Source organism: Lepidochelys kempii, chromosome 2, assembly GCF_965140265.1.
Source record: "Lepidochelys kempii isolate rLepKem1 chromosome 2, rLepKem1.hap2, whole genome shotgun sequence".
Classification (NCBI taxonomy): domain Eukaryota; kingdom Metazoa; phylum Chordata; order Testudines; family Cheloniidae; genus Lepidochelys; species Lepidochelys kempii.
The window spans coordinates 76,783,747-76,800,357 of record NC_133257.1 but is presented as its reverse complement, the minus strand read 5'-3'; the positions used below and the strand labels follow the sequence as shown (position 1 = coordinate 76,800,357).

Genomic DNA, 16,611 nt, shown 5'->3' with positions numbered 1-16,611 from the left:
GCTTGCAGCAGCTGTGTAATACCATCAGTGTCCACACTGAAGGTGCCACCCCTAGGTGGGTCTGCCCAGGCTTCTGGACCTCCCACTCCTGGGCCCAGAGTATTTAATACCCCAATAGGCTGACTCCTATTCCCCTTAGGTGAACTCACTGAATGACTGGTTGAGCAAGGTCCCTGCAAGTGCCACCCCTTGCCAGGCTGGAAGGCTGGATACCACCTCTGCCACCCATTCCCCCAACCTCTGTGTGGTTCAGATTACACTCACCCCCGAGATCAGCATTACCGCCATCCCTTGTGTTCGGTGGAAGAGAACATTCTGGTTCTAGGTGACCTTGTGTCCTCTGAAGCGCTGTAATGCTGTGGAAAAAACCTCAGAAACAAAGTCACTGAGCATTTGCTGCACAGCTTCGCTGACTACCCCACTGATCCACACAGCCTGCCCCCCTGAATGCGTGGATGCTTTCCTTTGGTCATTTGCCTCCCTCAGTCCATGAGGCTGCCCTGGGTTATGCCTTGGGTTATTAAACACACCACCCTGGACAGTAGCAGCCCCCATACTTGTGAGCCCCCTTGCCCTGCTGCAATACTGTCTGTCTTGGGTCCCCTTCCAGTCCATGGGCTCCCTTGGGACTGCCTTGTGCTGTAGCCTCTGCCTGTCCCCTTTCCAGCAAAGGTACAGGTACCTGAGCAGCAACCTGCACACAGCCAGAAAGAATTGCAGCCTGATATATCCACTTGCAGCACTGCTGGTACATGAAACAGTTAAATGTCCTTGCCTTGCTCTGTCCCCCCTCCCTCAATTCACATTGATTGTTTCAGAGGCTGACTCCCTTGCCTTGCTCCCTCCCCCTGCCAATGCACCTTAATTGTTTTGAAATCGCCCATGAAACATATTGTATTATGTTGAGATAAAACAAAGGTAGAATACAGTTTTCCAGCAGTCTAGATTCTTAGGCCTTTACTGAATTTTTGCTCAATCCTTAATCTGTCAAAACTCCAAGATTTTAATAGTAGTTTGTCAGAGTGAGGTCTATAAAAAGCTCAGCAAGGACCTTAGGATTTGGCCCTATATTGATAACAATGCTATTTGTTTCTCTTACAGAAATGAATGCTAAAGGACTTATCCTCAAAGCATTTGAACGGTATCGCCTAAAAACCTGTATTGACTTCAAACCTTGGGAAGGAGAAAAAAATTATATATCAGTGTTCAAGGGCAGTGGGTAAGAGGAAAAACGTGACAAATTCTCATTCCATTTGGATATATGGCCAGTTTTTATGTGCACTAATTAGGATATTCTCCAAAAACTGGGAACGGAATATAATTCCTTATCTCAACCTATTCATTTCTCAGATTTTACACACTGGAAACTGTAATAGCCCAAAACCTGGTATGAACTGGATAAAGGTTAAGTTTTCCCCTTATTATACTTGTTTGCAAACAAATGCTCTAGGACCCAATGGAAGTTGTACTGATGCAACTGAGCACAGAACTGAATCCTTAACAGACATGGGACCTTTCATGGTAAATCAAGCTATTGGATCAAATCATTTTTTCTTGTTTGGCCTGTGGGCATATGAAGTTCTATTCTCATGTTCTCCTACTAAATTTGTCTTATAAAAAAAAAAATTTCCCCACAATGGGAATGCCATAGCCTAGACTGCAGGACTGCAAATTTGTCCGACCATAATAAAGGGAATTACATATGGATAGTGACATAGCAGGCTTGTTTTGACTCCCACCTGTGCCTGGAAAATGGTACAAAGTCAGCCCCAGGCTATTTGTTCTTCCATGATAAATATTTTACTTTATAGACCTGTGTACTAATAGTGAACCACCAAGGTGCAAGTGTGATCTGAATGCTATGGGCTAAAGCCACAAAGGGATTTAGGCACTTAACTCCAAAATATAGATCCTCAAAACCCCTGCTCAGCTGCCACCTAACCCTGTAGTTACCTAAATTTCAGCCACTGGACATGCACACAGCCACTTCAGTCCTGACACCCAGCTCACATCCTTGCCCCAGCGAGATCTTCAAACTAGGCACTGCCCCATCTATCTTGCTTGTGGGGCCCATTCCAGTAGGCATATTGAGAGCATGCCTCATAGATCAGGCTTCACATGAAACACTATTAGTGGTGGTAATGCCACCTCCTTGTAACTTTTAGCCCAATGATTAGCACATGCACCCAGGAGAGGGGAGATTCCGGTTCAAATCCCACCTCTGTCCCACTTCCACCTATGTGGAGCAGGAATTTGAAGTCAGGTCTCCCACCCGACAGGTGGCTGCCCTAACCACTGCACTATAAAGTATTCAGGGATGCCTGTCTCTCAGTCTCTCCTGTTGAATCTCTTCCACTTTGTGTGAAATACTTAAGGCATTGGGCCAGAGACACAATGATAATGATTCTTGGAACAACGCATCCCACCTGGGATGTGTGAGGTCCAAGTTCCAGGCCCTGTTGTAATGACTATTGATGCAAAGTGGAACAGGTATTATTTTAGGTGTCCACCTCGTTTTGAGGAGTGGGGCTTAGGCCAACTGCTCTTCTCCTCTGCATTTTCTACTTGTTAGGTTAGGCAGCTCCCCACTCAGTATCATGCTGGACTTTGGTGGATCCTATTTTTGTCACCTGATTTTCCTCATGCATTCTATAGGGACTGGGAGCCTGGGCACCTAACTCAGGGTTGTGGACTCCACTGGCTGGCAGAACGCCTGAACGTTAGCCATTGCAATGCTGAACCTAACCTATGAATCTATGGCCCTAGACCTATGAATTTTCCATGCTCATAAATCCAAGTGTTTTAGCAGCCAGATCAAAAAAGACCATATAGGGCTAAATCCTGGACGTCTGAACTCCCACTGACTTCAACAGTAAGAATTGCAAGGTTTAGTCAATGGTGTTTAATAAACCTCATCATTATCATAGAATCCTAGAACTGGAAGGGACCTCGAGAGGTCATCTAATCCATTCCCCTGCACTCATGGCAGGGCTAAGTATTATCTAGATCATCCCTGACAGGTATTTGTCCAACCTGCTCTTAAAAATCCCCAATGATGGAGATTGCACAACCTCCCTAGGCAATTTATTCCAGTGCTTAACTACTCTGACAGTTAGGACATTTTTCCTAATATCCAACCTAAACCGCCCTTGCTGCAATTTAAGCCCATTGCTTCTTCTCCGATCCTCAGAGGTAAGAACAATTTTTCTCCCTCCTCTCTTGTAACAACCTTTTATGTACTTGAAAACTGTTATCATGTCCCCTCTCAGTCTTCTCTTCTCCAAACTAAACAAACCCAATATTTTCAATCTTCCCTCATAGGTCATGTTTTCTAGACCTTTAATCATTTTTGTTGCTCTTCTCTGGACTTTCTCCAGTTTGTCCAGATCTTTCCTAAAATGTGTCACCCAGAACTGGACACAATACTCCAGTTGAGGCCTAATCAGTGCAGAGTAGAGCAGAAGAATTACTTCTTGTGTCTTGCTTACAATACTCCTGCTAATACATCCAAGAATGTTGTTTTCTTTTTTTGCAACAGCATTACACTGTTGATTCATATTTAGCTTGTGATCCACTATGACCCCCTGATCCCTTTCCTCAGTACTTGCTTCCTAGACAGTCATTTCCCATTTTGTTTGTGTGCAACTGATTGTTCCTTCCTAAGTGGAGTACTTTTGTCCTTATTGAATTTCATCCTATTTACTTCAGACCATTTCTCCAGTTTGTCCAGATCATTTTGAATTTTAATCCTACCCTCCAAAGCACCTGCCACCCCTCCCAGCTTGGTATCGTCCGCAAACTTTATAAGTGTACTGTCTGTGCCATTATCTAAATCGTTGATGAAGATATTGAACAGAACCGGACCCAGAGCCGATCCCTACGGGACCCCACTCGTTATGCCCTTCCAGCATGACTGTGAACCACTGATAAGTATTCTCTGGGAATGATTTTCCAACCAGTTATGCACCCACCTTATAGTAGCTTCATCTAGGTTGTATTTCCCTAGTTTGTTTATGAAAAGGTCATGTGAGACAGTATCAAAAGCCTTACTAAAGTCAAGATATACCACATCTACTGTTTCCCCGCAATCCACAAGGCTTGTTACGCTGTCAAAGAAAGCTATCAGGTTGGTTTGACATGATTGGTTCTTGACAAATCCATACTGACTGTTATTTATCACCTTATTATCTTCTAGGTGTTTGCAAATTGATTGCTTAATTATTTGCTCCATTATCTTTCTGGGTACAGAAGTTAAGCTGACTGGTCTGCAATTCCCTGGGTTGTCCTTATTTCCCTTTTTATAGATGGGCACTATATTTGCCCTTTTCCAGTCTTCTGGAATGTCTCCCATCTTCCATGACTTTTCAAAGATAATTGCTAATGGCTCAGATATCTCCTCAGTCAGATCCTTGAGTATTCTAGGATGTATTGCATCAGGCCCTGGTGATTTGAAGACATCTAACTTGTCTAAGTCATTTTTTACTTGTTCTTTCCCTATTTTAGGCTCAGATCCTACCCCATTTTCACTGGCATTCACTATGTTAGACATCCAATTGCCATTATATTCCTTTTTGTACCTCTATTAGAACTTGCCCTAGCAGACAAAAGCATTGGCCCATCTAGTCTGGTAATGTATCTAGCCTTCATCGCTAAGTTATGCAATGCTGTGCTTAAGGAGAAATTCCTTCCTTATATGCTTCGACAATTAGTTTGATTACCCTTATCTTGACTAACTTATCAGTAAAAGTTATTGGTAGTCATAAACTTTAAAAAATGCAGCTAAATTATATGACTTTACAACCTCTTCGCTGGCAATGTCTCCACATCACAAGTGATGATTCACACTCTTCTCAGCAACATCACAACAGAGATCAAGAACTCGATGATTGAGGAACTACCTGCTTACCCACAAATGTGCTTTCTTTAGGTAAAGGTTGGGGCACATTGTCAGGAAGCTGGACTCCTGCTGATCTGAAGAACAGCTCTGTGTAAGCTCATAAGGCTGGCCATACTGGCTCAGACCAATGGTCCCTCTAGCCCAGCCTCCTGCCTTTCAACAGTGGCCAATGCTAGGTGCCCCGGAGGGAATGAAAAGAACAGGCCAGTTGTCAAGTGATCGATCCTCTCTCATCCAGTCACAGTATCCGGCAATCAGAGGCTTAAGGACACCCAGAGCATAGGGGTCAATTAGTCAAGATGGACTTATCCTCCAGGAAAGTATCTAATTATTTTTTTAACCCAATTATAGTTTTGGCCTTCACAACATCCTCTGGTGACAAGTTCCACAGGTAGATTGTGTGCTGTATGAAGAAGTACTTCCGTTTGTTTGTTTTAAACCTGCTGCCTATTAATTTTATTGGGTGACCCCTGGTTCTTGAGTAATGTGAAGGGGTAAATAACACTTCCTTATTCACTTTTTCCACCCCATCCATGATTTTATAGACCTCTATCATATCCCCCCTTCGTCTTCTCTTTTCTAAGATGAACAGTCCCAGTTTTTTTAATCTCTCCTCCTATGGAAGCTGTTCCATACCCCAAATCATTTTTGTTGGTCTTCTCTGTACCTTTTCCATTTCTAACAACATTTTTGAGATGGGGGGACCAGAACATCATGTAGTGTTCAAGGTGTGGGCATATCATGAATTTATATTGTGGCACTGTGATATTTTCAGTCTTATTAGCTGTCCCTTTCCTAGTGGTTCCCAACATAGTTTGCTTTTTTTGACTGAGGTTGCACATTAATCGGATGTTTTCAGAGAACTATCCACAATGACTCCAAGATCTCTGTCTTGAGCAGTAACAGCTAATGTAGACCCCATCATTTCGCATGTGTAGTTGGGATTATGTTTTCCAGTTTGCATTACGTTGCATTTATCAACATTGAATTTCATCTGGCCTTTTGTTGCTCAGTTACCCAGTTTTGTGAGATTCCTTTGTAACTCTTCACTGTCAGCTTTGGACTATATTAAGTAATTTGGTATCATCTGCAAACTTTGCCATGTTGCTGTTTCCACCTTTTTTCCAGATCATTTATGAATACATTGAACAGCACTGGTTCCAATACAGATCCCTGGCAAACATGCTACCTACCTCTCTCCATTCTGAGAGAGGTAGGTAGCATGCTAACTCCATTTGACCATTTATTCTGACCTTTTGTTTCCTATGCTTTAATCCATTACTGATCCATGAGAGGACCTACCCTCTTATCCCAGGACTGTTTAGTTTGCAAAAGAGCCTTCAGTGAGGGACTTTGTCAAAGGCTTTCTGACCGTCCAAGTACACGATATTCACTGGATCACCCTTGTCCACATGTTTGTTGACTCCTTCAAATAATTCTAATAAATTGGCGATGCATGATTCCCCTTTACAAAAGCTGTGTGGAACACAATGTGTTGAACACAATTCTGTTCTTTTCTGTAGTTTCAACCAATTTGCCTGTTACTGAAGATAGACTTCCCGGCCTGTAATTGCCAGGAGTGCCTCCGAAGCCTTTTTTAAAAAATTGGTGTCGCATTATTCTCTAGTCATCTATCTATCCTCTAGTCATCTGGTATAGAAGCTGATTTAAGTGCTAGGTTACATACCACAATTAGTTCTACAATTTCATATTTGGGTTCCTTCAGAACCAAAAAGTCTGTCTCTCTCACCAAGGGAAGTTGATCTAATAAAAGATATTACCTCACTCAACTTGTCTCCCTATTTTTAAGGCCATACAGATGGCTTCATTCTTCAGGGCTGTCAATGCCAGCATCTTCCACAAGCAACTCATTTTTATGTAGCTCCTCATTTCTGGGGTTTTTGCAGTATCAATGAAAATCCCATCAACCCTTTCTGTCATTAGTATTGTGACATTTTCCTGTTAAAGAAATAAACCAATATAAACAAAGCAAGTTCCAGACAGACAGACACAGTGAAAACCACTAAACTGAATATTAGAGGAAGGGACAAGTCTGAAGAACTAACTCCAAATATATTAAACCAGAATAAATTATAGAAAAAAAGAAATGCATTCTCTGTGTAGCAAACACATCATTTCATAAACCTTTGTACCTCTTACATTTAAACTGTATCTGTCAGAGCAGACTGATTACAGATATTATTGGGGGACATCAGTTATGTATTTCTCAGATCTGTCCTGCATTTTATTTTATTATTAGTTGCTGGTCCTATGTAGGGAACCGCCAAGAAGGGAAGCAACAACTCTCAATTGGAGCCAACTGCGACAGGATTGCAACTATTCAACATGAGTTCCTTCATGCACTCGGATTCTGGCATGAGCAATCACGATCCGACCGGGGTGATTATGTCTCCATAATGTGGGACAGAATTCAGTCTGGTAAACCATTTTCATTTGCTTTCTTTTCACTTAAGGCAATGGAGAAGACTAATCTGTGTAACATCTCATTCAGCTACAGTAGGATTTTAAAAATTTGATTCCCTCACCTCAATTTACTTATTTTAACCAATACTCACACCAAAGAGGTAAATGTTAAGGGACATAGACCTCAATATTTATTATCATCTGTATCAAGGCATTTCCCGGAGGCCTTAATGCAGGATTGGGGCCTCAGTCTGCCAGGTGTAATACCAAGAGTAAGGGAGCACTTTGGAGCACAGTAAAATAATTGGATTCATTTATTGTAATTTACAGTGGTGCCACCCACTTCTCTAGATGCTTTTGACATTATTTAAAAAACAAACAAAAACCCAGTGCAACCAAATCAAAACCAGGAGCAAACCACGGAAAATCCCAGCAAACTACAACCCACGGATACCACCCAACCTATGGGACTCTTTTCCCACTAAAGTTTCCAACCCCCTTAAACAGTCACCTGGGTAAAAATATGAGCCATGCAGCAGGGGAGTTCAACAATCTTGGACTATTATAGGCAAGGGGGGTAGAAGCTTGGTCCACAACTGGGGCCGTCTCAGGAATCTTATTGATCTCTATTTCTTCAGCTCATTGTGATCTTCTGTGTTTGTCAGGCAATATGAAGGTTGTGGTATTGAATATGAACTCCATTCCTTCCTAACTCAAGAACACCTACAAAATCCAACACCGAAAGACATAATTATTAGATCAAATACATTTTATTTACGGATGATCAGCCAGAAGCTGCAGAATATATTGCAGAGAATGACTTAATTTAAACTGCATCTGGTTTTTGGATTGGTATTTAATTCTTTTTTGCTGATGCTTTATCAGCAGGTAACACTGCTGTTAACATTTTTTAAATGCTAATATATTTCCAGAGACAAAGTAGGTGAGGTAGTATCTTTTATTGGACCATCCTCTGTTGGTGAGAGAGACAGAAGTTAGTCCAATAAAAGATAATATCTCATTCACCTTATCTCTCGAATATCCTGGCTCCAACACAGTCACAACAACACTGCATATGTTTCCACAAAGCTAGAACATGGATGCTCTTTTTTTAGACTAATAAAATAATTTAAAAACATTTTTACAGTTTAAAAACTTCGCTTCAAACAGATGATTTTTTTAAAAAAAGTCTAGAAAATATGTATAGGGACATGTTCTGAGGGTTAACTGAGGGTTGCTCTAAATGGTTTATTACAGGGGTGGCCAACCTGAGCCTGAGAAGGAGCCAGAATTTACCAATGTACATTGCCAAAGAGCCACAGTAATACGTCAGCAGCCTCCCATGAGCTCACCCTCTCCCCCCGCTCCCAGCGCCTCCCACCCACCAGCAGCCCCACCGATCAGCCCCTCCCCCTCCCGATCAGCTGTTTCATGGCATGGAGGAGGCTCAGGGGTGGGGGGAGGAGCGAGGGCACTGCAGGCTCAGGGGAGGGCATGGGAAGGGATGGAGTGGGGGCAGGGCCAGGGGTTGAGCAGTGAGCACCCCCCGGCACATTGGAAAGTTGGCGTCTGTAGCTCCAGCCCCGGAGTCGGTGCCTATACAAGGAGCTGCATATTAACCTCTGAAGAGCCGCATGTGGCTCCGGAGCCACAGTTCGGCCACCCCTGGTTTATTAGATTATGTACTGGTAAGTGAAATAACCAGGCACGAAACATAAGGGTACATCAATCAGAAATAGGGTGGCATTATTACCATTGCATAGAGCAGTACTGAGACAGTTACATGAATACTGTGTCCAGTTCTGGCGTCCACACTTCCAAAAGGATGTTGACAACTGGAATAGGCCTGGGGCAGAGCGGGTGTCGAGCATCCCCCGGGAAACTCAGAAAGTTGGCACGTCTGCTCTCCAGTGTCTCGTATCTAGGGGGGGAGGAGCTGATTGGCAGGGCTGCCGGTGGGTGCTGAGCACCCACTATTTTTTTTCCCAGGGGCCCTGCAGTCCTGGAGCACTCACGGAGTTGGCGCCTATGCTAGAGAGGAGCTGTCCCCTGGAAGCCAGGATCTTTTGAGGATCTAGAACCTTGATGCCAGCCAGGTGAAGAGCCAGCCCCAGTCATGCCTGCAACAATGTACCCAGTTCCTGCCCTGCTGTGAAGCAAAGCACCATGGCCTATCTCTACCCCAAGAATGCTATTTCCTCAGTTCACAGCAAATTACCACCATGTGTTCACACCAGGCAAACTGAAAACAGAACAGACAACCTGGTGTATGCTATTGGTGCAACATACAAACTGGGAGTTGCATCAAAAAGTTTTATATTAAACCATCCAAAGTCAAAAGTTTCAATGGTCAGAAGCTGAAGCTACAAACATTTCAGGCCAGAAATAAGTTGTTTTTTTTTAAATGATAATAAATAAACAACTTACCTAGGAATGTAGTGGAGTCTTCCTAACCTGAAGTCTTGAAATCAAGACTGGAGGTCCAAAAGATATGCTATAGTTTAACGAGAAGTTATGGGTTTGATGCAGGAAGCGTGCGGTAAAATTCTATGGGCAGTCTTATGCAGCAGGGCAGACTATTTAGTCATAGTCATAATCATAGTGCTCCCTTTTGCCCTTAAAAAACTATGACTCAGTCCTAGAACTCTTAAATTACACAGGTTTTTTTAATGTAAAAGCAGACTGTACACATATGCATTTTAGGTAACTTTTGTAGCCTGATTGATCAATTACCTCTCCCTTCTTTTTCTTCATTAGGTAAAGAACACAATTTCAATACATACGATGATAAAACATCAAGTGCCCTGAACGTTCCTTATGATTACACTTCTGTGATGCACTATAGTAAAACGTCGTTCATGAATGGAACTGAACCAACCATAGTAACTAACATACCAGAATTCATGGATGTGATTGGGCAACGAATGGATTTCAGTGATTATGATCTCCAGAAGCTAAATCGCCTATACAACTGCAGTAAGTTTTTCAAGTTCTCTTGAATCATTGTTGCACTTTCTGTTCATTATATGGAAGAAATCAAGAAAAATTTACCCATATGGGACTCACCTAGCACAAGTAAAAGAGAAGCCAACGGTTTAGAAAAATGGATATGTTAAGAGCACCAGAAATATCAGTGCAATTAAGACAGCTAGAAATAACAGACCACTCCTCTGGGAGTCCTGCTGTGCAGAGGCAATGCAAAGCTCCCTCTGCAATTTTATTTGACCTTTAGTTAAAGAACACCTTTACTAGGCAGCTGATTTGTATTCATCCCTTGGGTGCTTGTTTTAAGACATGCTTTGCTGTACAAAGTTTTTGATTCCCCAGCAGTTGCAGTAGACACTATAGAAAAATTGACATCTCTGCTGTCTCTATTATATCTGCACTGGCTGCACCCTTACCTCTCACAATTTGGGAGATATAGGGTGTGTGTCATCAAATTACACTGTGGGGTGTTTCTCTGAAGAAAATGTGTTTGTTTTTTTTAAAATCCCTTCTAAATCCAGTCTATATGCAGTATGGTAATAGTGTGAGACCAGTTCCTCTGCACATAGGCCATGTAATTCAAGAAGATGAATGAAAACAAGGGAGGGAGAATTATAGTATATGGTTCCATTATCAAAGGGGATTAAAAATCTGTAATTGTGATTGGCTAAACCAGTTCAGATAGGTATACACTGGCATGCAGATCATAACTTTTTTGGTAACCTCACCACCACAACAAGCAAATCATGCATCAATAGACATTATGTTTATAAAAACAATTATGGTTTCAAAAAACATTTTACAATAAGTATGAACATTCAAATTCTACAAGATCCTAGTAAAAATCTCTTTGCTTGCTTAGGCCCCAGTTCAGCAACACACGTAAACACATGCATAACTTTAGGCACATGAAGCACTTGAGCTCAGTGGGATGTACATATGTGCTTAAAATTAAGGGTGTCCTTACATGCTTTGTTGAATTGGGGTCATAGTTGGGTCCTCCCCTTATCTCTTGCAACTCTGACTGTTCCCCCTTTTGTAAATTGTATACAACCACTTTCTTTGTCTTTTCCGCACATTTTATTATTTCCTCACTACACATGTCCCATTCTATATCTCTTATCCTTACCTCCAGTCACATCCACTCAATGGGAGAAATCATAGGCCTATTGAAGTCAATGTGTGTTCTGCTATTGATTTCATCGGGGTCAGGATTTCAACCAGTCTCTCTCCTAGCTTAGACAGAGACCTAAATCTGGCCTGTACTTTCCCTTACAGTCTGCTTAATATTTATTATTAAACTACGTGTTGTGCATTCACTCAGTATGGTTTTAGTTTATTTTTATATGAGACAGACAAAATGTTCAAAATTTCCACGGGCTGATGTAACCATAGGTTTCAAATGCAAACAGGTTTTTGTGTTTAAAAAATTCCAGCTAAATCATGTCCTCTTTACTGGTCTTCAGTGTTACATTCAACTGATATTCCAAAATTAGTAGTCTAACCAAGTCGTCAGGGAAATTTTGGTAAAACCGGTGGCCATGCCTGGGATAACTGGAGGCGACGGAGATCTGAAGGGGAAGGAGAGTCTATCGTCATTTTGATTGAGTAAGAACTGGAGGATCTGGGCTATCATTTTTATAAACAACTGTCTATTGCACAATATCAATACAACACTTAGAGATGCAGAAGATGATTAATGGATCTCTCAGGTGCGATGGTGTCACTTGATGTTCACGATTGCTGAAAAAGAACCCAAACTTTGCATTTGTCAATCCCATTCCAGTCTGTCGCAGGTAATTAAAGGCCCAATCATGTGAAGTGCTAAACACGCAACTCATGTTGACTTTGATGGGATTGGTGGATGCATAGGATTCCATAGGAGCCTAATGTCTTAGTATTCTCTCTTACACCAGCTTTGGAAGACTAGAATTCAGATGTACCACTTTCTTCCTTTTGTATCTTGCAGCCTCCTCACTAAGCTTTATGGACACATGCAGTTTTGAACTTGAAAATGTGTGCGGCATGATTCAAAGTTCAGAAGATAACAGTGACTGGCAGCGTGTGTCTCAGGTACCTGCCGGCCCACATACTGATCATACCAATATGGGAGACTGCAAAGGTAATGTAAAGGAATTCTTATCTCTTTTGAAAATGTTTTCTGCTATGGCAGAATTGTGACTTTGATCTTCTTCAGAGGGCACCTGAGGATAAATTTTTAACCAAGCAGCATAAAATTATCAGGGACACATGCCATTTTTGCTGTAGATATTTGCTGTAGGTTGAAAGTTCTAATCTCTTTCCTCTGCTTTCTGGCCTTTGGTATAATAATAAAACAAGAGAACTACACAAGATGTATTAACTGACTTAAAAAAAGATTTACAAACCATGGTAGTTCAGAGAGATGAAAAATATTTCTGCTATAACCATAAATTCTTGTTTGTGATTAACTGTTCAGTAGTAATTTTGGAAAGGGTTGGGATTTGAGAATATATATTATTTGGGCTGGGAAAACAGTTCATTGGGAATACAAACTGATTGTTTTGAGCCTGCCAAAACAAACATCATGAGTTTTGGTTCAACAGCGTCAGCCAAAACTCCAGGCAGTATGTGCAAGCAAATAATGGGCCATCTGGAAAGGAGACATTGGGACAAACAACTTGACTAGTTTCAAGATAGAGCTTGATAGTTTATTAATGGGATTCTATGATGGGGTTGCCTGAGATAGCAGGGGACTAGACTCAGAGATCAGGAGGTCCCTTGCAGTCCTGTCAGTGGTGGATTTAGAGTTAGTGGGGCCCTGTGCACAGCTTCATTTTCGGGGACCCCCCTCAGGACCCAGCAAAGAAAAAGAACATTCTCTCATCTCCCCCCAGTTTTTCATTCTTTTTTTCTTCATCCTCCTCCTATATTATAAGCAATGGGAAGTAAATGAAAATAAAGCGAGCTATCTTGATTGGGGCAGGGGGTTTGGATGAAGGAGGAGGTTCGGGGTTGGGCTTTGGGAGGGAATTTGGGTGCTGGGTGCGGGGTTTGGGCTGGGGCAGGGGGTTGAGGTGGGGGGGCGGGCTCTGGGAGGAAGTTTGGGTGCAGGCTCTGGGCTGGGGCAGGGGCTTTGGGTGCAGGAGGGGTGGGGGGTCGGGCTCTGGAAGGAAGTTTGGGTGCAGAGTGCAGGCTCTGGGCTGGGGCAGAGGGTTAGGGTGTAGGGGGTGGGGCTTACCTCAGGCAGTGTGGCTCCCAAAGCGACTGGCACACACACCCCTCTGGCAGCACCTCCTAGGTGGAGGGTGGTGGGGAGGGGGGGTCTCTGCAGGTGCAGTTCCCAGACAATGAGAGCTGCAGAGTCAGCGCTCAGGGCACCACAGGGACATGCAGGCAGCTTCCGGGAGCGGTGTGGCGCGAAGGGAGGGAGGCAGAGCAGGCAGGGAGCTGCCTTAGCCCTGCTGCTGGAACGTCTCTGCATGCCTCTTGTGGGGAGGGGGGCAGTGGGTTTCCTTGGGCCACCCAGGGCGAGGGCAGTGTACGGAGCCACCTACCCCCTTGCCAAGGGTGCACAGAGACATGCCAGCAGCCGTCTGCTTCCAGGAGTAGTGTGGGGCCATGGGCCAAAGCATGCAGGCAGCCTGCCTCCCTGAGCCTTGCTGTGCTGCCGGCCAGGACTCGGGGGCAAGTTGTCAGATGAGATTTGTCCTGCATTTTGGGGGCCCCCCAATCATTGGGGTCCCCATGCCACCAAACGGTTTCATGGTAAATCCATTCCTGAGTCCTATGTCCCTCAGTGGGTAGACCAGAAGAGCCTATGCTTTGGAACATGGATAATAAGAGACAGGCAAATGGGGAAAATAGCTAGCAAAAGAGAAAAGGAGGACTTGTGGCACCTTAGAGACTAACCAATTTATTTGAGCATAAGCTTTCGTGAGCTACAGCTCCCTTCATCGAAAGCTTATGCTCAAATAAATTGGTTAGTCTCTAAGGTGCCACAAGTCCTCCTTTTCTTTTTGCGAATACAGACTAACACGGCTGCTACTCTGAAACGTAGCAAAAGAGAAAAATTCTCTTTACTCCAACACTCTATCCCCAGAGACTTTAAGGCCTTTGGGGTAGGGACCATCATTTACTACATTTATACAGGGCCTAACACAATGGGGCCCCAAGCTGGCTGAGTCCCCTAGGCATTATCAGAACGTGATGTTAAATAATATTAATAAAAATGTAACCGGAAAAGTATGCTTTCTTTTTCTTTTGTATTTCCCATGCCCTTTTCACAGATACTGGGTACTTCATGCATTTTAACACCAGTGCTGGCAGCGTGGGAAACACAGCTACTCTGGAGAGCCGCATTCTATATCCGAAAAGAGGATTTCAGTGCTTACAATTCTATTATTACAACAGTGGTCATGAAAGTGATAAGCTGAACATCTTAGTCAGGGAGTATGCTTTAGCCAGCTCCAATAGTACCTTAAGACTCGTTGAAAGGATACAAGGTATGAAATAAATTTGCTTTTTAAATGTGTGCCTTCTGGTTGGATATATATTCAATATGCTTAACAGACAACTGGGAGTGAAAAGCATAGTATAATGAAGTGGCATTTTTCCTTTATCATTGTTCATCTTCTAACTCCTGTCCTCTGTAGTTTCGTTGTTTGCTTTCTTCTCTCTTGCTACTGCAGTGATTCTATTGGCTGAGGAGACATTCTGAGATGCAACCTCAGCCAGTCATTTTCCAGTAACTTAGTCAGTTACTACAACTGACTTGCACTTATCATCAGTATGGTTCTCTCACCTAACGTAGTGAAATATCCACAAGCATTCATGGTAGCTGATCTAAAATTGTAGGTAGATGCGTCTTTGACAACATAAAAAGTTGCAGAGCAAATTAATAGTTAAGATATTAATATTACAAAAGTGGAAAAGTTGGAGTGAATCTAAAAGATTAGCCCAATGCCCTGGTCTGAGGTATCTTATCAAATTGGAAAAAAATATTTCCAGACATTTATTTAACAGTATTTGGACTCACTTCACAGAAGTATGTGAATAACATATCATAATTTGCAGTTGACATGTAGCATGATATATTCTGTGAGCTTTCAACTGTAAATAGGTTTAAGTGACTTAGTCCTGGTCTACACGGGGGTGGGAGGGAGCGATCTAAGTTATGCAGCTTCAGCTATGTGAATAACATAGCTGAAGTCGATGTACTTAGATCCACTTATCGTGGTGTTTCCACCACGATGAGTCAACTGCTGCCACTCCCCCGTTGACTCTGGCTGCACCTCTCGCGGCGCTGGAGTACAGGAGTCGACGGGATAGTGCTCGGAGGTCGATTTATCGCGTCTAGTCTAGGCTAGATGCGATAAATCGATCCCCGCTGGATTGATCACTGCCCGCCGATCTGGCAGGTAGTGAAGACATACCCTTATTAGACACCTAACTCCTACTGGAAATCAACAGGGTTTAGTCACTTGGGCCCTTTTGAAAAATTTACTCTATATGCTAGTTTCCTTCCTGTTTCTTTTCTCCCTCTTTTTTGAAAATATAATACACTTTTTAAAACTGATTAAAAATAAAAACCCCTCACCAATCTCCAGGTTTACAGGACCAGTCTATAATAGTGTATTTCCCAGATAAGGACTAATTAAAATGCATTGAAATCTACAGAAGTTTTTTAATTGATTCATCGGGTTTTGGATCAGGCACAAGATCTTTTGTCATTTTTAGTAAGTCAGAGCAGATCTCATTAGAAAAAGCAAATGCATAATAATTATACATACAGTACCCAGTTATTCATATGCTCACTCTTTTAGACTGAAGAATAATAAATACTACTAATAATAAATAGACTTGTTCCCCTTTATGACGAAGGCTTGTTCTACACTTAAAAGTTAGTCAATATAGCTATGATGGCCAAGGGTGTGAAAAACACCAAACCTCCAAAGACATAGCTATGCTGATCTAACCGTGCCCCCAAATCCCCTCAGTGTAGATGCAGCTATATTGAGGAAAGAATAGTAGCTATCAATCATTTGGGGAGGCAGTATTCCCACACTAATGGAAAAAACCTGTTGATGTAGGCTCCGACTACAGGGTTATGCCAGCATAGCTATGCTGACATGGCTATGTGGGTATAGTCTCCATAGTGTAGACATAGCCTACATCTAATTAGACCTGTTTGCTTGCAAGGTCTTCCCTGTAGCAAATATCAAGTCCTCTAAGCCTTTTTTTCCTGCGTGCTTGATTGCCCCATGAACTTCACCAGCCGGTTGCTCTGGTGTTTTTGGCATCCCTGTACACTATCAGATTCCTCT

The 16,611-nt window shown here is 42.7% G+C and overlaps 1 protein-coding gene across 1 annotated transcript in view; it reads left to right on the top strand.

Moving 5' to 3' along the window:
- LOC140906747 (E3 ubiquitin-protein ligase RNF138-like) overlaps positions 1 to 16,611 on the top strand; it is a 67,630-nt gene that overhangs the window by 41,799 nt on the left and 9,220 nt on the right. The window contains exons 12-16 of the mRNA XM_073331306.1: positions 1,102 to 1,219; positions 7,158 to 7,336; positions 10,079 to 10,297; positions 12,276 to 12,428; positions 14,575 to 14,790. Of these exons, the coding sequence (XP_073187407.1) occupies positions 1,102 to 1,219; positions 7,158 to 7,336; positions 10,079 to 10,297; positions 12,276 to 12,428; positions 14,575 to 14,790 (885 nt within the window). The remainder of the gene's footprint in view (positions 1 to 1,101; positions 1,220 to 7,157; positions 7,337 to 10,078; positions 10,298 to 12,275; positions 12,429 to 14,574; positions 14,791 to 16,611) is intronic.